The sequence below is a fragment of the Pseudorca crassidens genome, chromosome 2 (assembly GCF_039906515.1).
Source record: "Pseudorca crassidens isolate mPseCra1 chromosome 2, mPseCra1.hap1, whole genome shotgun sequence".
Classification (NCBI taxonomy): Eukaryota; Metazoa; Chordata; class Mammalia; order Artiodactyla; family Delphinidae; genus Pseudorca; species Pseudorca crassidens.
The window spans coordinates 64139347-64163222 of NC_090297.1; the positions used below are offsets into that span (position 1 = coordinate 64139347).

Below are 23876 nucleotides of genomic sequence, written 5' to 3' on the forward strand. Positions count from 1 at the left end.
ATTCTCCTATAAATTGTGAGCATTCATGAGAATGCCATTTAATTCATTAATGATTAAATCAGTAGGATGATGAAGTTGGTTTCATATTGTTTCAGATGTTACAAGGAAGAAAGTGTTTATACAATATTAGAAATAACTTTGCTCAATAATAGAGTGAATTGTCTTATGAGATACTAAGCTTCCTAATGCCAGAAGTACTGAAGCAAAGTGATTGGGATACAATTTACACAAGAGTTTTCCCAAGAAGTACTTGTTTTAGATAAGAGGTAGGATTAGATAATGGCTGCTGGTTGAGTGTTCTGGAAAGCAGGATCTGAAATGGAGTTTAGAGTGCTGTACATTTCTTAATAAGTGCTCTTGAGACTAATAATTGTTCAAGGAAGGGAATAGAAGCAGGATTGAGAAGAAGAGAGAAGTCAAACTGTGATGCAGGCCCAATGACAATCTTGATTGGCTAATCTCAGGAGGAGTTCTGGTGCCAGAATGGCACTTTAGTGCTGTCCTGAGTTGGACCAGAGTGGCCACAATTTATAGCCCAAATCAATCATCACTGGATATGGCCATCTTGGGAAGGAGTATCTTGGGCAAGATAGCTCTCTGTGGCTGAGGCAGTCTGTGAATGGGGCTGACAGCTGAAATGTGTCTCCTGACAGCACTCCTGGTAGCTAAAGTAATAAGGTAATAAGCCCTTCACTGAAGAAAAAATGTGGGTGCCACATCACAGTGTCCCCTACAGTAACCTATAAAGTCTAACCCAATGCCGAGATTCTCTTTTTATATGCAACTATTTTAATAAAACATTGCATGTTGTAATTCAAGTTGAATTATGATGACTTCCAAACTAAGCATGCCATATTATACATAGTTTAAGTGGACTCAATCAATGATGAAAGAAAGGAACTATGCTTTAGTAGATATGTCAATCATTGATTTATAGAAGCAATTTTTTTATAATATATGTCACAAATCTACATGATAATCCCAAGTGCCAGATTTTACTTTTGACTAGCTGAGCAAGCTAAAATATTCATAAATTCACACGGAGCCAGATGGCTTCCCACTGAATATGCATTTGAATGATTCCTGTACATTATTTATTCCAAGAAGTGCCCAGAATACACCATCATCATAGCAGGGACTCCTAATAATTTTGTTTCAGACAGGAATCAAGGAATAACAGGTGTCCAGTGCTTACCATATTTTGGATTGAGCTTTGAGTCCATGTGTGTTTAAGAATTACTAAGAGCTCTAAAAATTCAAATGTGTAACACAATAAAATTGTTAACCATTTTTTATTAAGTTGATCAATAGTTTTTGGAGGGTGTATATTTTTTTCTTTTCAGTTTGAAATTCAAGATGTGAATTTCAAGTGAAAACATAATTTAGTTGGTTTCTTGACAATATTTGGACAAAAATGAAATGAAAAATTTCTGATTTTTAATTTTTCTTTTTACTTCATAGGGTTTCCTTTTCATTGAAGTCTGCTTTTCCCTTTTTAGAGTTTCCTGTTCTCTAGAGATAGTTTATCATTGTCATCTCTCTTGTGCTTACCCTTTCTTTTTTCCTTTAACATTGTCATCTCTCTTGTGCTTACCCTTTCTTTTTTCCTTTAAATATGGCAAGCAAGCACAGTTGTTTTATAAGCTGCATTTGATAATTCCACTAGCTGAAGTCAGTGGGGATCTGCTTCTGATTCTTGTTTTGCAGCTCACGTTGCCATGCTTTCCTGCGTGTCAGATTAATTTTGTTTGCTGCTCATTGTCCTTGGTAAAGTATCTGTAGAAATTCCCCATGGCCTAAGATGAATGGACCCTGCCCCTGGGGCTTTGCATTTGCTTCTGTCAGGAGACTGGAGAGACATTACCAATTGGTAACAATCTTAAACTATGTTCAGCTGAGGTTCTCTAGCCCCAGGCTGTGCACATCCACAGGACATATCCATAGTGAGCATATTTAGGGCCATAATTTCTCAGGGACCTTATTTTACTTTCTTTTTAATTTATCATGTTTTGCTCAATGCCGAAGCAGCCTTTCCACAATTCTTTTGGTCTGGAGTATAGTATGACAGATTTACTTCTAGTTGATCCTTAATCTGAAGGCATATTTTGAGGGGAGTTCCAGCTTAATATATCAAAAATCCCCTCTAAGAATTTCCAACATGTGGGAGCCCTGGGCCACCCTCTGATTATTTGGAACCTAAGACCAAATGTGTGTTTTTAGCAAGTTCCTCAAGGCAAAAATGTACTCCATTTTCCATTTATATTTCTTAGTTCAAGCTTTTCTCTAAAATGGTCTGTAAATACTCCGTTATTATTTTTATTTCTTCATTATTTTTGTGATTATTACTTTTATATTTTGTTTAAAATTTAAAAATCAGTCATCTATTCTCATTTATATGAAGCATAAATTATAATTCTTTAATTGACTTATTATTCAGTATTTTCCCTAGTGATGGTATATTTTTAATAGTAGAGGGCATGGTATGTTAGTGGAGGGGATGGCACCAGTAGATGGAAACTTTTGTAATGGATGTCATGGTCATGGACTGTAATGATCATGGAAATGCTAAATTTAGGAAGGGTTAAGAAGGAAAAAATGGGTTAAGGTAAACATCTAGAGCCTCAACCCTTTTAGTCTGTATTAAAGTAACCATATAATGAGGTAGACAGCCCAGCACCTAGCATAATGCCTGTTACAGAGATGATAAACTAACTGTTTTACAGAGGAAGTCAGGGAATGCTTAAGCAGACAAAGGCATGTTCAATGTATGTGCTTTGAAGCAGGAAATGAATCTACATAGTTCCTTCAAAAATAAGATGATAGTTTCAAACAGATAAATAATATAGACCACTGCTATGCCCTCTCTAACTTCAAATTATCAAATGTATATTGAATGTTAACTATGTGTCAGGGCCTTTGCTACACACTAGGGCTATTTTTCCTTGCTCTCAGGGTTTTCCAGTCTAGCAAATGATAAGACAGGGGAAGAAAAAGCCATTGCAGTCACTTGTGATTAGAGCTACAAGAAGCAAACTACAGGATGTTATGGGAGCTTCCAGGATAAGGGACTAACAAAACTACATGATCAGGAAAGGCCTCTTGGGGGAAGTGACGGAGAATATGGTTGGCCTGTTTATATTTCTTTTATTGTTTTTGTGGCGGGTAGGAGGAGGGAGAATGAGCAAGGGAATGTATATTAGCAGTGAGAACAGTGTTTGTGAAGATTGGGAGGAGAGAGTGCCTGGTCATAGGAGGGTCTAAAAGAGGTCCAGTCTGAAGTATAATGTGTGAGAATGAGTGGCTTGGGGAAATGTCTACACTTTAGGTTAACTTCGAGTCTTTTATAAAAACGTCTAGGTACCTTATTAGAAATTAAAATGCTGACCAAAAATAAGATTGATAATCTTTTTCAGAGAAGAAGGGAGGAAGTGATGTAGTTGTAGCAGTGGTGGTAGTAGTAGCAGTAATAGTAGTACTAGTAGTAGTGTGTGTGATGGGTGAGGGTAATCGTTCTAGTATTTGACTACCAAGTGACAAAGTTGACACTAGACTCTGTTGAACAGTAAGAAATAGGGAAGTAAAAAAAAAAAAAAATCCAGTGTATCTCCACAGATCACTTCCTAGTAAAACTATAAATTAAGGGAAAGTGGTGATTCATGTGATAAGTTTTCTTAACCATAAGTAGTACATGCTGAACTGTGTAGAACTGAACCAAGAAAAAGCTGGGAAAAAGAAAGTTCACAAGCAGGTTAATATAATATAGTATTTCACAGAGGCTTATTTACTTTGAACCTGAAAAAAAAAAAGCTGATTGAATGCAACACTTTAGTATTTAATCCTGTATTTTATATTCTCTTTAAACACATATTTCTGGGGAATGTTTTTGTTTAGGCATGAAGAGCTACCTTTTGTCTTTGTAAGATTTTATCATCATCTGTGCTGAACTAAAAATTCAGTATGCAGGTGACTTTTATTAATATATAAATGATACCACATATGATGTTATTATATCAATCTGATTTAAAGAGCAAAAAGAATGTGTTTCTGTAGTAAGATACATAGTAGAAAGCTACACAGTAGAAAAATAACATCAGTAATAACCAAAATACTTACATAAATACATATTTTTATAGCCCATAATCAGATATTAGCAAAAGCAATGAAACCATCTTCAAAGTTTTCCAGTGAGTCAAAATAGAATAAAATCTTCTACTTAAGCAGAAAGCTCAATGTAGAGCAAAGTATAGAAATTGGACAGTGTTTTAGATTGGTTCCTAGGTTACCATTAGCTCCCTGTGATCTGCATTAAGCCATAAGTTAAGATACATGAACATCAAAGGCCACTGGGCAATGTAAGTTTGGAATGGTTTGATAGAACTTACTAGAAAGCCTTTTGCAAATTTAAATTTAAAACAAAATACCTTCTAAGTGGGTAAAAATGTGCAGCCCATTCAATTATGATATCTAGGAAAATTTAATGGAATTGTTAAAGGAGCATTTAGAGAATATGTACAATTACTGTCTTTAGCCAGAACAAATATATTTCATAACCCATTTCTGTATTTCCAAGAAAAGTTTTCTTTCTTTGATTGTTCTTTCTTTCATGATAATGAGGTAGGTGTCCAGCATTGAACACTACATATCAAATGTAATCTCAAGAGACTTACAACAAGCAAAATTTTTATTATCCTCTCTATGAAATGATGTCTGTCTTTACACCACTCAGTTTCCTCAATGTTTCTTGCCGTAATGTACCAGGAATTCATATACAGTTTGCATAGTCCTCTCACTGATAGACACTGGCTTATGCTACTCCCCAGGTGCTTTTCTCCTCTGAGAATAAAAGTTTTCTTATTTTTCTAAGCTTTCCTGGTTTGACTTTTTTTTTCCTTTTGAAACTCTTATTAGCGTTCCTGTTCTTATTTTTCCACCATTGCTACCACTTTATGTACTGTTATTTGATATTTATGACTTTGCCCAACTTAATCTCATCAATTGTTTAGTCTCAAAAAAATCAAAATTAAGTTTAAATTACTTTGATCCCATCAGTTTTGTTTAGTTTGTTTTACTGTATAGAGCAATAATAGGGATTTTAATGAACATCATCTTAATAATTTCTCTGAACTCTCTAATGATATAATGATTTAAATTGTGTCCAAGCTCTCAATTTATCATATGCTCAAGCTTAGTTATTTCTGTTCCAAGATTTTAAAAACTCCACAAGAAGTAAGACCTATTTAAGTAATGCTATGTTCAAAAACGCTTCTTTAAGGCTTCCCTGGTGGCGCAGTGGTTGAGAGTCCGCCTGCTGATGCAGGGGACACGGGTTCGTGCCCCGGTCCGGGAGGATCCCACATGCCGCAGAGCGGCTGGGCCCGTGAGCCATGGCCGCTGAGCCTGCGCATCCGGAGCCTGTGCTCCGCAACGGGAGAAGCCACAATAGTAAGAGGCCCGCGTACCGAAAAAAAAAATATATATATATATATATTTATCTTTGCATGGAATTTCAAAATGCTGCAGTATTTTGTCTACAGACTTGATGATGGCTTCATCTGTATTCACTTTACCTCTGTTCCAGAACTGAGAAGGGAAATATTCAGTAGAATTTCCCTTACTGAAGGGATTGATTCTACTCACTTCAATTGGTTCAATCTAATTCAGTTTGATTCAATTTAGTTCAATTCAATTCAATGCAAAACAATTAAATTTATATCTATATCAATCAGGCACTGTGCTAGGCTGTTGGGAATGCAAAAATGAGTAAGACATAATTTCTGCTCTTAAGTTGCTCACAGCCTAACAGAAGAGATGAATGCATTAATTCTGTCTTCCGTAACGGATGCTTTAATAGAAGTAAGTGTTTCCCTCATATAGGCTTAACTCAGAGTAGGACTTTACAATGTCAGTTTGTTTTATTGTTACTCTTGTAAAAAGTATAAATATATATATATTTATATATATATATACACACATATACACACTGTATATGTATATAATGTATACATATTTATGATATATAATCTATATGCACTCACATATATAATTGTAGTGCATACTTGCCAAATATAAATGTTTGACCATAAAAAAGGAAGAGATATAATAACCATCCTTAATAACATCAAAGGATGCTGCCCTGATAGATCATCTTAAGATGATTTTGTGAATTAGTACATGTCCAGATTCAATAGAAAACATGAGAATTTTGGAATAGTTCAAAGAGAGGAAATGTGGTGTTTAGAGGATCCATAGATAACTATTGTGATTAGTTAATAAGTTAACCATTATGTAGCTAAATGAAATGGATGCCTTTCAGCATTATGAGAAGTGAAAGTTTGAGAAAGATGACCATGGAGTTAATTTGTTAAACCCCAATTGTTGACAAACATTCATCTCTCACTGTTCCAAATCCTCACAAGTTCCAAATCCTTCATAGCCCTTCACCAAAGGCTCCATCATTTTTTCCATGGCTGCATATATGAAGAAGGAAAATATGGGGACAATTTTAGGTTAACTGTTTGTGTAATCAGACCTAGACCTCAACTCGGAAAACTCTGGGCAACAATTAGGAAATGTTATCACATAGTAGACCAACTTAAACAATTAGAATTAAGACTTGGAATTTAAGTCTAGTATATTCCACCATGGCTTAACATACCTAGCCATGTGAGACACCCAGGTTGCATTATTTGCTCTAGATCTCAGGGGAGATTGTGATCTTAAAAAGTAACGTTTGTATTATGGTAAGAGTGGGGATCCTCGGGCAGGATGGAGGTGCTTCTAACAGTTTCTACCACTCTGTAATTCACAGAAAGCTTCACTAGTGTGGTTGACAATTTTTAAAAGTTTTTAGACTGAGATAAATCTACTAATTCACATCTTCCTTCCCCACATTAGTATGAAGCTCAAGTGCCACAATATGGGTTCCAGAGACAAAGCAGAATCTAGATACAGCAAGAAGAAGGTGGCATAAATAGTTTATGAAGTTGTAAACACCCCTCCAAGGTGCTGACACCTAAACTGAGTCCTAAAGTAGGAATACTACTTTTCATGGGAGACACGGGCAGGAATAGTAAAGGCAATCACTCTCCAGGTTACCAAACTGGGAAAGTACAATACACACTTCAAATGTAGTGTTAACTTCTAAATAAGGCTTTACATTAAAACAAATAGTCTTGAAGTTCACGACAATTATAGCCTACTCTTGATAATCCATGTTAAAGAAGGGGGTAAAATTGTGAAGAAAACATGTGTAACTTGTTCACAAATTCTAATTGAAAACATAATTTTTTATATGTACTTAGATTATTAAACTTGAATTCTGAATGGGAAGGATATATTATTTGGATGCCAATAAAATTAGATGTAAATATATTAGGGCATATATTGACTATATAAAATTGGAAGCACTTGGGTTTATTATCAAAAGTCTGCCTGGTATTAAAGATATTCTGAAACATTACTTGCTATAACAAGTCCCCTAACAACTGGCTTCAGAGACAATAGCCCCTGCAAGAAGAAATCAGATATTGGGTGGACCTATAAACTGTCCCAACCAAATACTTTCACCCAACCAAAAGTATTGATCTGTTAATGAAGATGTGGGTAAAAATTGACTTTTTTTACCCCCAACAACTTTACACTAATTTAACCATAGCACCCCTTTTAATTTATATTTAGGACATTCAAGATTATATGTTATAAAATTTCAGCTGTGAAGGGAACCAGCTCAGTTCCACAATTATAGTATAACATGGATAGAATACATTTTACAATTCAGTCATTGTCAGTTCTGATTGGTGGTATACTGAACTGGACAATGTAAACTGAAGGGAAATCAAGAACTTTTGAGTACATGCCAAAGGCTGATGCCATTTCTGACACTGACATGGTATCAAATGGGAAGAAGGGGGGCATGAAAGTGTATGGCATGATAACCATTAATCACTATTCTCCCACTAAGAAGACATAGGAGGAGATATAACAAAAATAATGATAACTGTGCTTAGACAGACTACTTACTGAGATTGTTTCTGCTTGGAGGGACTAAACAAAGAACTGTTCATATAGAATCACTCAGCAAGCTCTCTAACAACCACATGTTATATAGATCCATTTTTGAAACTTTAAGTAATTTGTCTTACCAACATCAAGTTAGTTTTCACTTTGAGGAACAGCCACAACTGGCTAATTGATAAGTAAAAAAAAAAACTTAAGTAGAACTAATTTTTTTCCCTTCTCCACCTTTTTTTCCTTTGTTTTTAAATGACAAACCTCAAGACATGGAAATAAGGTATTTGCCCAAAGACAATAATTAGTTATTAATTGAACTATAATTACAACACAATGTTATTTCCTTAGCAGGCCAGCTGACTCTTAGGAGGGGGGAAAGAAGGATGAAGAAGGAATGGAAGTGGCCTGAGTCATGAAGTTTAGATTGTTCTGATGGTTTCAATGCCTCAGAGAAATATTTTCCAATTGAAAGGTAGGTTTTATTAAATGTATCTTCTCATTACGAGTCATGTATGTCTCTATCATAATACAGATGCTTTATTACAATTGCCTATTTACATGTCTATCCCTGGCCCCGTGAGCTCTTTGGAGTGCTTGGTACAGTGCATGCTTATTGAATGAATAATGAATCAATCAATGAATAAAGAGCTAAGCTGACAATTGAAAGAAGTACTATCAATTGGGGAAAGAAAGTTTTAGCCAATGACAGAGATATTACTGTTTAATTTAGATTCTTTATAAACTTTACTTCATGTTCACCCAGCAACAAAGGAAGGCACAAGAAAGATTAAAATCTTTTCATTTTCAGTCATAGTATATTAGAAACAAAAAGAGTAATATTTTTTCTTTCTTTAATATACTCTTACAGTTAGAGATATTGAGAACACCTGTTTAAATTACTATGCTATTGATTTTTTCACATTTACTTTCATTATTATATAATAGTTACTTTCAATATTATATAACAAGTCCTATTCATTTTTGAGGATTAATCTGAATATTACCTCAACAATGTTCAGATTCATAATGGTGATTTACAGTTCCATCCAACATACCATAAATTTAGATATTCCAGTGGAAAAGAGAGGAAATTTGTTTGACAAATAAGAATCTTACAAATTATGCTTGTCTAATGCAAAAATATATTGTTTAGAGAGAAATTAAAGAATGATTTTACTTGAATAGGTATAGACATCTTAGTGCTCAATTTTTCTTTTAGATAACTTTGTTTCAATATGAGTAATTTAATGTTTATTAAAAGAAGGAAAAAACCTAAATATATACCAATTAGTAATTCTGGTTTACTGTGTTTAAAGCAATGATTCTTTTAATTGCTTGTCAACCAGATGCAACACATCAAAAATTTAAACTTTCCTAAAGCTTGGGCACATCTTAACAAGAACTCATATACAATGGAAGAATGATCTAGCTTTTAGGTGTAAATGAATTCACCATCCTAAATGTGCTAAAAATTATTTTAAGTGTATCAGTTTGATTTCTTGGGATACATGTTCTTTATAATTTCTCTGTTAGAATCATAAAGGTAGGAGAAGTGTCAAGGTCAAATTTGTATTTTTCATCTTAAAAGCATCCTTTTAAATATTTATGAAGAGACTAGTATAAAATATAAATAGCAGATGCACAAGTGTAGATTGGGATAAATAAATCATATAACCGAAAATAAAGGAATTCAAAAAGAATGTAAATAGGCTTATTGAAGGAGTATTAGAACATATCTATGTATATGCTGAAGTGTTCTGATAAATCAGTTGAAAAGATAAAGGCATTAACATTAGATTTAGGCAATTCAGTAGAACAGGAAGGTTGGTCAAAAAGGAATAGCTGAAGAAATAAGGTATTTACTAAATCTACCCTGACATTCTGACTGAAAAAAAAAAAAAACAAAAAACACAAGCAAGTGTAAAAGAAAAAGAAATGCTATTAGTTATGTATTCCTTAGAGAAGGCTTTTCCTTATAAGTTATAAACAAACATTCCTGGAAAAACTCAAATGGTCTTGTTAAAGAATTACTGTTTTTTGGTCTTATTTATTTATTGTTTTATATTTTCCTTAATTAAAAAAAATTAATAAACCTTTTTGTTAAAACAGTTTTAGATTTACAGAAAAACGGAGCAGAAAGCACAGTTTCCATATTCCTTCCCTTCCCCCCTCCTGGCCCTCCACAGTTTCCCCTATTATTAACATCTTAAGTTGGTTTGGTACATTTGTTACCATTGATGAGCCAATATTAATACATTATTATTAGCTAAAGTCCATAGGTTACATTAGTGTTTTACAGTTCTGTGGTTTCTTCCAAGTGTATAATGGCATATATCCACCCTTAGAATATCATACAGGAGAATTTCATGACCCTGAAGATTTCCTGTGCTCCACGTATTGCTCCCTCCCGTTCTCCCTGCTCCCCTGGCAACCATTCATCTTTTTACTGTCTCCAAAGTTTTGCCTTTCCCAAAATATCGTATAGTTAGAACCATATAGTATACAGCCTTATCTGACTGGCTCTTTCAATTAGCAATATTCGTTTAAGGTTCTTCCATGATTTTTCTCGGCTTGGTACCTCCTTTCTTTTATTGCTGAATAAACTTCCACTGTATGAATGTACATGCACATTCATTTATCTATTCACCTGTGAAAAGGCATCTTGGTTGCTTCCACTTTTGTGATTCAGCTTTACAATATGACACTATATATGCACAGCCAAATCATCTATTGCCTCACTGATTACCATAGGATAGAACCCATTGAGAATGTGAAGCAATCTTATTTTTCTCTTTATTTCAGTTTTCTCTCCTCTTTTCTCTTACGTGGAATTCAAAGGCTCAAAAACCTTCCAGTGAGTATGCATCTCACTTTAAGCCATTTTAAAATAGTGCTCCTGGAAGTAAGCTACAAGTAGCATCTACGTTAGAATCACTAGGGGTGCCTGTTAAAATTCATATTCTAGGCCCTACTCCTGATGTACTGAATCAGAATTTCTGGGTATGGAGCCCCGGTTTCTATTTTTTTTACAAAGCTCCTCAGATAGTGTCTACTCTCACTAAAGTTTGAGAAGGTGACCATTTTTGTAATTAGGTTGTGTTTTTTTTTTTTTTTTAATTTATTTATTTATTTATTACCTTTGTCTGTGTTGGGTCTTAGTTGCTGTGCATGGGCTTTCTCCAGTTGCAGCGAGCGGGGGCCACTCCTCGTTGCGGTGCACGGGCTTCTCACTGTGGTGGCCTCTCCCGTTGTGGTGCATGGGCCTACTTGCCCCGCGTCATGTGGGATCTTCCCGGACCAGGACTCGAACCCGTGTCCCCTGCATTGGCAGGAGGATTCTTAACCACTGCGCCACCAGGGAAGCCCCTAGGTTGTGTTTTTGATAATATATGACATTCTGCACTTCTGGAAATCTCACAACTGGTAGAGTAGAGTTCAATTTAGAGCATGTTATCAACTCAAGGTAAAAAGAATTTTTACAGAATTTTTTACAGAGAAGCGGAGAAAATATTTTCTGCTTCCATGTGGATGCCCTCCAGGATTCTTTAGGAAAGAAAAGCAGAATTGTTATCCTGGATCATTTACTTATTCCAGCCTTTTCTTCACAGCCCTGAAGGCACCTCCATTGCCCTCAATCCATGACCTAGACTCACAGTCATAAAAGGGCTAATAGATAGTGTTCCTTTGGAAGTAGGAAATTCAATAACATTTAATATGTTAGGTATTGAGATTATCATTTTCACCATTCTTTAGCAAAATTTATTGCCTCAGGGTGTAGAAAAATTCAATTGAGTTGCTGATTGGATTTCCAAACTCAGCAAAAATTGTAGCTTTGAAAGTCTAAGCTTTCATTTGTAAGAGCCAGCCTTTCTGAGAGAATAAAAATATTTTCAAAAATTAAAAGGAAAAGTTCTAAAAATCAGTGCATTAAACTTATGTACCAAAGAGGAAATTGGAAAGACAACGTAAGATGATATAAGAACTAGCTTTTCTTTCATCGGTAGAGGCAACACACAAACACACACACACAAACACACACACACAAACACACACACACACACACACACACACAGGTATAAGATTGGAAGTAGTGGAGAGAGAAATAAGAAAGAAAATCGGGAAAAATAGACAGACTTAGATGTCCTGAAGAAGGTCAAGAGCCCTGGCTCCCATCCCTGTCCCTCTGGATTCAAGGTATGAAAGCCATGGAAATCTGAGAGAAGGACACTTGTGCATTACTTCCCAAGGTGTAGCCCTGGGAGATTGCAAGCCTCTTAAAGAAGACTATCCAGTTTGGTCTTTAGGACTGTACTGAATGCTTGGTCTCCAGTACCAAGCATTTTAGGAAGTCAGGTGCATAGGCTAATGGGCCTGAGGGCAGCATGTCTGGGGAAAGCAAAGACTTTCTGACCTGAAGGGATGGGGGTCACACAAGTGCTGAGAGAAAGCTGGTGTAACTGAAGATGTCTGGCCTTCAAACAAGGAAAATGCAGAGTGCATGGATCAAGTAACCAAAGGCCACCACAGTGTAACAGACATCAACGGCCATGGCAGCATATACTGAGGAGGGGGGATAAGGAAAGTTATATCCAGGGGAGGACAGAGATGTCCATAACCCCAGATACCTGCTTCTCCAACTGTATCTGATCAGTATGAAGACCCTCCATCTGGAACTTAAATTACCTTTGCTGAGAAAAAGTAGTGAGGAATAATAAATTTGTCTAAGCATTTGCTTCAAAAGGAAACAGTTGTTTGAACATTCAACTATAATAAATATAAAATTCATACCTATTACATTGAAACTATAGCCTCTGGAGATGAATTTCAAGACTGAAATGTATATATTCTAGGTATAATTACATTATCCAAAAGAAATATATAGTTAAAAATTAGATAACTTTTCTTTCTGGGTTTTCCATTTATTCTCCATCTTACCCTGAGTTCATTTATATCAATAGAAATATGCATGTACAAAGAGAAATGCCCTCATGAAGTAAATGGAAGGTGAATTAAAGAGGAATTATGGGAGACATCAATAATAATATCTAACTTGGACTTTAGAATCATATAGACTCAGAATTGATTCCAGATTCCTCCACCTGCTAGCAAATATGGATTTTTCTCATCTATAACATGAGAATAATATATACCTTGCAGGATTGTATGAGGTATAAATGACAAAATGTATGTAAAGCATTTAGACTAGTGTCTGGCACACTGTAAGCATTCCATCTTATTATTTGTGATATTATTCTTGTTATTTTATGAATTGCTATTTGTAGAACTCTGTCATATTCTTAACTATGACTCTTATGGTCAATATAATCAACAAGTGGTGTAAATTAATCATGGTCTATGTTGAGAATTTCTTCCTACAAAAATAATTTTACAGCTCTACTCTAGGCCAAATTTATATTCATTTCTATTAGTAGCATGCCATAAGATGTGGGTTTCCATTATATATATACTATAGAGACAAGTTCTATCACCAGTCACTCTTTTCCAATTGTCATTACTTTGTCTCAGGAGAAAATGATCCTGAAAGAAGATCTAGGTAGTTTTAATGGCTCTTTGTGAACCTCAGATGTAACTGAATCATTTTCTAGATTAAAGAAATGCCCATCAAGGTATATATGGGTAGATAGCCAATTGATGAAGGCAAATAATCTTATGGAAGCATTTACTATTTATCTTTGATACAGCTCTTTTAAACAGACTGATTAATTCCCTTTATGATTTCACCCTTGAAAGCACAAACTATTTTGTTCTTTGTCACTGTTGTATGACATTCCATTTGGCGGTCAGCTTATTTTTAGCCAGACTATCAAAGTATTTTTCAACTGGACTGCCACTTCACTTGAACTTGGAATCTTGTAACCTGAGGAACTGCACTTGGGAAAAGAAGAATCTTCTAACAAATGGGAAATTATAAATCCAGACCAACCCAAACTTGTACTGGTAATTATTCTTATATCTTTAAATACAATATAGTTCAATAGTTGTTATATATAGTTAACATTTCACTGGAATATCTGCTAATTTTTACAAGAGTATAAGATAACATATTATATGAAAGTGTTAAGAAGATTATCTGAACTCAAATTATTTTTCTCTGAAAGATCTTTAGAGAAAAACAGAAAATTTCTTATAATTTTCTGTTTCTACTAGTTCCTAGGTATAATGTTACAGAAAAATTTTTGGAATACTGTTGAATATAGGGATTTTAGGATTACATCTTAAGTATCTAGTATTTAAAACCTAAAAATTCTTGTCTGGCAACTAGAGATTGCTATAATTATAATGCAATAAAATCAAATGAAATAAGTCAAATATATTCTTCTATGTAAATATATTATCCAATATCAAATGGGTTCTTAATTACTACGATTCAATATGATTGCATTTTAAATATAAACATCTGCATTTTAAACTCACAATCAGTAATTTAAATTAAGTATTGTATAATTCAGAGTAAAAAACAGAGTTTTAATCACTTGTATGTTATGATCTGTGTCTACATTTTGCAAAAGAGCTATGAGTCAATCCCTTTTGTTTTTCCTTACTAGATGAATGGAAGAAGAAAGTCAGTGAATCTTACGTTATTGTAATAGAAAGATTAGAAGATGACCTGCGGATCAAAGAAAAAGAACTTACAGAACTAAGGCATATATTTGGGTAAAGTTGTCAGTTATTATTTCTCTGTATAAGTGTTTTCATTGTTGATCTAGTTTTTAGCTGTATCTGTGTTTAAAAACACAACCCATATAACCTCCTATGTTAACCTTAGAATATAAGGTTATCTCTTCCTGCCCATTCATATAGCCCCTAAAATGCAAATATCTTATCTCCTTAAAATATGCCTTGCCTGTTCCCATCACTAAAGTTTAAAGAGAAAGGAACCTAAAGGCTAGCCTTTGAATACAAACGGTTGCTGATCTGAATAATCTTCTCTAGAATTAGATCATTCTTGTGAGCCATGCCAGCAACAAACAGTAAGACTTCTCTTCCCAAATGGTGGTAGAATGTTGGCCACATTTTTCTTTTTGGACTACTAGAGAACTCCAATTTTAACAAACCCTTTGGTCTCTTGACATTGAAACGCTGTCTGTTAATGAAACTGTGTATCATTCTTCCCCTGAACAATCATATACCAATGTGTAATATTGGCTTCAGGCTTTCAGTGGGTTTTGTTCCATGATAACAAGATAAAAATAATCTGGCATATTGTCACAACCTTGTAAGACACAAAATGTTCAGAAAAGAAGGGCAGAGCCCTTATATACACAAGCAACCTTTTGGAGAAATTGAATCTTGGCATTGAGAAACAATGTATTTTGGAGAGTCAATTTAAGTTAGCTGCCTGACTGAGGAAAAGTTCCACAAAAGCCAATTAGCCATGTTCACTTACAGCTGTGTTATTCATGTAACCCACTAATGACAAAGGATTCTAACAATTTTACTCGGAAAACAAGTGTAAAGCAATGACCAAATGACATACTTTTCAAAAGAAATTTCAGATATTGTAAACATACAAAGCTCACATAACTGGCAAATAAAATTACCCATGTATAATATAGTTTATATAAAATTTGTCAGTGGGTTAATAAGGCCTTCATAAGTATTCAATTTATGGTTTGGGAAGTAGTTAATTTTCCATGTTATTTAGCCCAAAATGATTAACTCAGCTTTGACACTCATGATGAGATACACTGGGATGACTTTTGCAAGTATTATCATATGCTCACTTATGGGAAAATATTTGAAAGCCCTGTAGAGATGTGACTGGCACTTTGGTATAATAGATTTATACACACATATTAATTTTGTTGGAAAAGAGCTATAAATGTAGAACTTAATCATAAACCCTCTAGCTCTTATTGACAGATAAATATGCTGAATGAAATGTGATCAAATTGGAGATTTTCCTCAACTTTATAAAGTTAAAATCTCATTTATTTGTTGTTATTTTTTAAATTTGGGAACTATTATGCAAATATGTCAAGACTAATTTAAACAGACATATCCTTTTAAGGATTAAGCTTGAAATGTACTTTTTTCTCTTACCACATCAACAACAAGCAGCTGTTTCTGCAGGTCCTACGGTAGCTGGATTTATTGTACCAGCTATATTCAAGGTGTTATTCCAGACACATCAAATATAAACCATTATTTAATCTACACCATGACCCTGTGTGATAGATAATATTACTTCTGGTGGATAATAAAGTAAGGAGCAGAGACGTTGGATTTGTCAAAGTCATATGGTCAGTAAGCACTGGAACTGGGATTTGTAGCAAGGTCTCCCCAGCTTCCTACTACACGCTGATTCTTGCTCCCAGAGTTTCACAATCTGGTTGAAGGGAAAGGCATATATAAATAACTCACAGAAGACAGCCTATGACAAGTGCTAAGTAGAAGAAAAAACAAGATGGCTTTCAAATACAAAAAAAGAAGGTTTGTTGTCTTGATTTATTCATTGGTTTTGTAAAGCATTCCAGATAAAAGGCATAGTTGAGGAAAGATATATAGGCAAGAATGGATGAGTACCATGGAAAGTCTACTGGTAGCAAGAAAACTTAATGTCTTGACCATTTTACCTAAGCTGAGTCAGAAAGCTGTGTCAGTCAGCATAAGGATTTTGCAACCATAGTTTTAAATCCAGTTTCTTTTATTTACAAGAAATGTATCTTTGGGTATATTACTTAATCTCCTTGAGGCTTATTTTCATCTGTAAAATGAGGTTAATAATAACGACCTTACAGGACATTTGAAAAATGATGTCAAATGCTGAGTACAGAGACTAACGCACAGTAAGCATTGAATAACTGGAGGTTTCTATTATCATGATTGATTGGGTAAATAAGGGCAGTCTGAAAGACTGAAGACTTTATTACCAAGTGAGAGTAACAAATAGTTTATTCAAAGTTAAGAAGTGAGAAAATTAGGATAAAGTGTTTTTATATCAAGAGGATGTTTTCAAAAATAAAAATGTAAAATGTTAGAACAATTCAAAATGGTGCCAAAATCTGAAGTATAACTTTTAAAGATTGTAATCAAGAGGTATTTGAAGAATTTTCAGACTAGAGTATTAGAAGGCTCATCAAAATGGATGTCAAATTCCCTGAGAATAATGGTAGGGCATTTTGAGGAGAGGAAGACTGGTAGCCTGGTGCTGAAGCCATTAAAGAACCTACAGAAATGTCCCATTAGCCAGAAGTGATAATAATGAGGCTGAGGAGAGGACTACCCACAGCCTAGAATCATGTTTCTCCAAGGGCTAAGGACCTCCCGCAGTAAAATAGCCAGCAGTTCTTGCAAAAATTTTAGAATCCATGATTCTACCCCATATCAAATGAATTAGAATCTCTGGGGATGATTTCCAGGGACCTGAATTTTTAACAAGCTCCCCAGGTAATACTTTTGCATGCTAAAAATGATAATTCAGCTAAAGTTTGAAAACTACACTTCTAGAAAGATACCTAAGTTGCACTGAGAACTCTGTCTGTGGTGATGTGGGTGAAGGGATGAGGAATATGAAAACAGAAAGCAGGCAACTAGTATGGTCTGCAGAGAGTCAAGGGAGCAAACAAACAAACAACCAGAACCAGAGCACTCTGCTTTGTCTGCTTCCATCAAGGCAGATAGCATCATAGGGAAAGAAAGAAAGTCGATCCTGCCTAGGGCAGAGTTCTCAGGATTTTCTTTTCTCTAGAATAATATGATGGATGACAAGGAAAGAAAAGAATGGAATATTGAGAATATAAATTGTCTTACTCATTGGCTTACACACCAAAATTTTCAGAGTAGTTGGGAAGTTTAAACATTATATTGTATGAGATCACATTTAATCGAGTATCTAGGACATTTTAGGTGTTAAATCTTAGAATCTTTCTTTCTCATCTTTATTCATGATTTATGTGATGTAAGAAATACTTTTGTGATGGACAACTGTGTAATGCTGCTTGACATCAGGCTTCCTCTAAACATATAGATAGAAGGAAAACTATAAGGTGCCTAAAAAGGAGTATTTAATACTAGAGTCATAGATCACTAGTGTAAACATAGATTTGCCTGTGGTTTTTCTTTTTGCAGCTTTTTTGGTTGTTTTCACTTATTGACAAGTTTCTTTATAGCATTCATGGTAGATACTAATTCCACTCATTAAAAGAGATTTTCTGCATCATAAAGCAAAACTTATGTCACCTCAAATACACAACCTCCTGGAATATCTTTCACCCACAATATAGTACAGAGCTATATAAGTTCTAAACTTAAAAAAGACAAACAGAACTAAACCATTATCTTGCTTATGCCAATTTATAGCAGCTTTGAAAAAAGAGCTTGCTAATGGAAATTGAATGTTCCTTCATCTTCCACGATAAAGTTGAATTCATTCATAATTTTAAACATTTGTTGAGATAAAAAGGAGAGACTGGAACAAATGAGGAAATAGAGAAGGCAGAAGAAGGAAAGACAGAAGTGGTACACTGGAGTATATTGTGTGGTTATTTCCTCCTCTTTGCTCTCTCTGATCTTTACATTTATCAGTATAATAGCACTTACTACCTGGTGCTGTCTTTATTCATTTTACAGGTCTGTCTAACCACTAGTATACATGTTCACTAAAGGCAGCTTCTTTGTCTACTTAGCTTTATTTATATTTGTATGTATTTGTAATAGCTATTTGTATAGCACTTGAAAGAAAAACAAATTAACAACTTAGCACCTACCATATGCCAGGCATGCTTCTAGGTATTTTAATATGCATTAGCTCATGTAATCGTAAATGTATATATGTAAGGTGCTTTGAGCTCGGTGACTGGCACATGGTAAACACTCAAAAATGTTAGTTAAAAACTAATCGTCATTGTTTATGTTCACATCCTTCTGGAGTAGGTATTGAGCTTGCCATTTTATACCTGAAGAAAATAAGACTAATCAAAGTAAACTGGCTTGAGCCAGGTTACACAACTGGTACAGTTGTGCAGGGATTCCACCCATCTGTACTTCACTTCAAAATGTATGATCTTCATGATCTTAGTTCTCAAACTAGGAAGGGGAAAGAACTATGGATAAGAACTATCTTTGAAAACTTTTCACCTACCCCGTGCCACTCTACAAGTTTGCTATGTCCTGTGTACTAGAACTGTCCCTGCATGTGGGAGTGGAAGAATATATTTTACACTCCCACTCCCACACCTTGGTGATACACGGGCCCTTACATGAACTTTGAAAACCACTTACATGATGGGTCTCCACATGCAACTTTTAAAAGGCTTCCAATTAAATTATTTTGTTTCAATGTTTTTAAATCTTTAGAAATTTTAGAACTATGTTTTTCTGATTTCATTGTCAAGCCTACTTTTAATCTGCTTAATCTGTAATATGTCTATGAAGAGATTCCAAAGAAGTTATAATTTTTCAGTGCTATGACTTTTCAACATAATCAGAAAAACCCTATTTTTTCTCATTTTTAATCTCATTTTGGCATTGAGTAGATATACCTTGGTCAATAATGCTAATATCTCACTTTGAAATTGATTAGGTTTAATAAATAAAAGTAGTCAAGAGGATGCTCTGTTCCATGGGAAAGCACTTGCACTATTTAGAAGAACTGAAAAAGAAAAAAAACGAAGGAAGTTTTCTGAGATGTACTTTCCTGCTTATTTTCTCCCTGAAAAGTTCCTCTGGGCCCAGCTGCAGTCCACCATACTTATGATCCAAATGAAATATCTTCCAAAAACCTACTTTTTCAGAACTATAACCAATTATGAAAATTAGCTATTATAAAATGAATAGCTCCAGAAACATCACAGACTGACCTTACCAAAGGAGAGTAAAATTCTCTATCAAGGTGCTAAGTAGAGTATTGAGGAAGTAAATTCCATCTTAAAAAAAATAAAATTGAGTGAAAGGATTATTTGGTATGTTTGATAAGTGCATTGTGTTAATTAGCAATGAAACAGAAAACAACAACGAAAAGACCTCAAACCAAAAAGCAGAGACTTCACATTGTCCCAAGACTGTCTACCTCTCTATTTCTTTTCTTGCTTGTCTAGGTAAAACTAGCTAAGTAATAGTTTTACAGGAATATCTTGTAAAAAACCTTGAAGCAGCCTGATATCAAACACTGTTTCTGTCCCTGTCTCTGTCTCTTTCTCTCTAGTTTAGTACATCACTCGCTCTCACTATCTCTCCCCCTTTTATCCTCCCGCTATTCTTCCCTCCTATTCCATACTGCCTCCATCTTCCCTTTCACTTTCCTATCCCCCTTCTCAAATGCAAAGCAAAACAATAAAAAAGTTAAAATAATATCAATGCTTTAGAAATAAAAGTTATTATAGCAGCTAGTATTTATAAAAGTCTTAAAAGATCTAACCCATTTAAACCTCACAATAACCCTATGAGATAATAATTATTATTGTACCAGTTTTATCATCCTTAATTATTCTTACCCTGCCACTGTAGCTCAATAATTGTTTATTGTATGAATGAAAGAATGAATATGCTTCATATTGTCAGTTTGCAGATTTGATCTGGAAGATATTGGACAAATATGTTTCTGGATGTTTCTTGGGGATATATCTTGGGAACAGATCTTATTGATGATTCTTCTGTTTTTATTGTTTGGGGGAAAATCAGCAGCAGCCATCAAGAACTGCACAAGAAGTTACAACCAGCCATTTGAAACCTAAATTATCAATTTTGGAAACTAGATGATCCATAACAAATTTTTACCTTCTTTCTACTTTCTTGGCCTTTACCTACATTTCAGCCAATGAATTAATTTAAGAAATTTTTCTACCTATCTGAATATTTTGGCTTTGGCCAAGTGTTCAAATGTTACATTTTAATAAGTTTCCATTTGTGAACATGTCAGATATCCTCTTGAAAGGATGAGGTCATGAGAAGTTTAGTTGGATCACAAAACTGCATACTTTTCTGGATAAAAGGTAAAGGCTAAGAAAAGAGTTCATTATGCTACAAGAAAGAAAGTAACCTTTGTGCCCAAAACTACCATTTTTAATGATGAAGGACAGAATTTACTATTAGAAATATATTCATATAGTGACTTCATTTTAATTAGGAACTTCATTCATGCACCAGCAAGCACTGTGAACTCATTAGGATATGTTAAGTTACAGTATGGCATGGCAGGTGATAAAAAATGTAAGGGAAAATTAAAAAATAAATTGAGCTTAGGATATTAGAATACATAAGTGATGCTCAACTGGCAGTCAATTTGACACATACAGTTCCTATAGAAGAGGCAAAAGAAGGGAAAATATCTCCCCTAGGAATGATTGCTTTAAAATCTCGAATATTTTAATTGCATGTATCAAACATTTGACAGGAACATTTGACTAGAAGTTAACAGGAAGTGAGAATTAGGATTCAAGTATAGCCCCAAAGTAACTCTCATTAAAAAAAAATTACATTCCAGTTATTAAAGTTAAGATAAAAATGTTACTATTAAAATTGTGCTTAACTGACAAACACTGTGGGAGTCTATTCTCTGTTTATTCATTTTGTTGGCATTAATAGAAGTTGCATGAGTTCAGGGAAAATAGAATTCAAGAGGAAAATAAAAGTAAGAGACTACAGCTCAGTTTTGACAAGGAGCTATTTAGGACTGTATACTGATTTACTTATGAATGGTCAAATCTAGCGTAAGATTCAGTAAGTTAAAGAATGATTGTTGAATAAAAAGTCTCTAATATAATTCATACTTTCAGTCTTATTTATGTAAACAATATACATTCATTTAGTGTGTTTTTTTTAAATAAAGCAATAGACTTTATCACCTTATTTTTTCTGTTTATTCAGTGTTTACTTTCTTTGCAAAGCTGCTTGGAGCATTAGAGATCAGGACTAATGCTAAGGTCAACTGCAGGATTCTCTCTATTGTGCGTGTTCCCAAGACTGATGCACTTAAATGATCCAGGAATTAGTGAACAGTTCCTATCAAGTAGACTGTTGAAAACAACCTGAAATGAGCATTAAGAACAGAGGTGGAGCACACAGTTGGGTGTTCAGTAGGTGTCGTGCCAGACTGATTGAATATACCATCAAAGTTAGAACTTGGAAAAAGAAAGCAATTGAGTCTACCTTCGCCATAAAATGATTTTCAGCACAACCATTTTTTCCTTTGGATTTTGTTGTTCTTTTAATATCTCCAGTGTTGAAAATGCCTTCCCCATAGTAATGATGCTGCTGGACTTGTATTACAAAACTGTGATTCTAGTAGTTGCTCTGAATCACTGATAGGTATTAGATGTCACAACAGTCAACTTGGTCAAAATAGGGAAATTTTACAGGTTGTGAAATGTGAGAGGTCAAAGAAGTTCAAACTTGGTTTGAAAATTGTGCTAAAGTTCTCTCAAGACTTAGACTACAAAAGGAGAGTTGTACATTCACAGTAAACTTGCTAAAAATAGTAATGATAACATATCATGTACCAAGTACTATAGTAAGCACTTAATTCCATTTTTCTTCACAACACAATGTCATGTGAATCATTTTGATAATTTTATAACTGAAGAAAGTGAGACTTGAGGAGGTTAAATAACTTGCCCAAATTGGAGAAAAAGAGAAAAAAAAAAGCACTACTTAAAGACAGGAACAGGATACGATTTCAGTCCTGGTGTGAATACAAGGCCCAAGATTTAAGTACCTACACTGCTGAAATGATTTTTTCCACTTTTAAAACATCAAAACATGGTATGTATTGCTGTATAATATTAGAGATACACATTGAAAAACTAATTTTTCTCAAGGGTTTATTGCTACAGAGGCGCTCTCAAGCTTTATCTTCTTTCAGTATTTGCCATTCAGTTTGTTATAGTTAGCTCAAAAGAAAGTGTCAATACTTCCTTCTCCCTTTTTCTCTTAGGCTGAAGGTTGTATAGTTCTTTACATTTAACAGAAGGCTTCCCTCTCCTGCCCCACTCCAATACTTTGTTTTCTGTCTTGTGTTCTTATTGTGTATTTCATTTGCTAGATAATGGAAGGACCAAGGAAGGAAAGCCAAAGCAGCTCAGAGCTTCTGAATCACTGTCAATCAACATCTTCAACTGCTAGCTACAGTTTTATTTTCCTTTTTATTTATGGACACTAATTTCCTATAAACTTTAAGAGAGAAATCCAGTCTACCTAGCTTTAAAAGCAGAGTTCAGCTCTTCAGAAAACCTGTACTATTTGAAATCATAACCACGGAGAACTATGAATGCATTTCCAAGTTGGGCTGCTGAGTGTACTTTATTTAGTAGTACCTATTAGTTGAATTTCTCCAAGACATCTATAATACACCTGGCTTTGAGAATTCAGATGTCTGGCTCAGGCAAAGGCCACATATTTCCAAGAACCATATTATTTTGTAAAGTTTCTGTTCATACCATGAAATAGCTATACCATTTACAATTAGGCTCCTTTGGTAGACATTTTAAATAGTGGTATTTTCATCAGATTTTTTTGTTTGTTTGCATTGTTCATTCAGCTGGGGAAGGTGCAGATAGAAGTGAGTTAAATTCTTAACTATTTTTCATGAAATCCTGGGCTCCTTGCTATATTATATTAGCAACATTTGTAAAAATGACTTGGTGTTCATTGTACTTCAACGTGTGACATTCCAAAGCAAGTTGAGGTATATTTCTCAATGTGAGTAACTATGTCTGTGGACTTTGCTACTGGGAAGTTGAATATGGAAAGCAAGAAAGTGAAGAGGGTGAGAAAGTTCTGCAATATTTCCATGTCTATGAAAACAAACCACTGGACTTGCCATTTCTAATTAAAGCATTTCACTGAAATCCTTCAAAAATCCCTGGAATTAGAGGCTTCTCTTTTTAGCAGCAGCCTGGAGAATAGCA

At 34.5% G+C, this 23876-nt stretch overlaps 1 protein-coding gene across 1 annotated transcript in view; it reads left to right on the forward strand.

Moving 5' to 3' along the window:
• Window positions 1–23876, forward strand: part of TNNI3K (TNNI3 interacting kinase) — a 312769-nt gene that overhangs the window by 18047 nt on the left and 270846 nt on the right. Inside the window, exon 4 of the mRNA XM_067726575.1 lies at window positions 14577–14685. Coding sequence (XP_067582676.1) covers window positions 14577–14685 — 109 coding nt within the window. The remainder of the gene's footprint in view (window positions 1–14576; window positions 14686–23876) is intronic.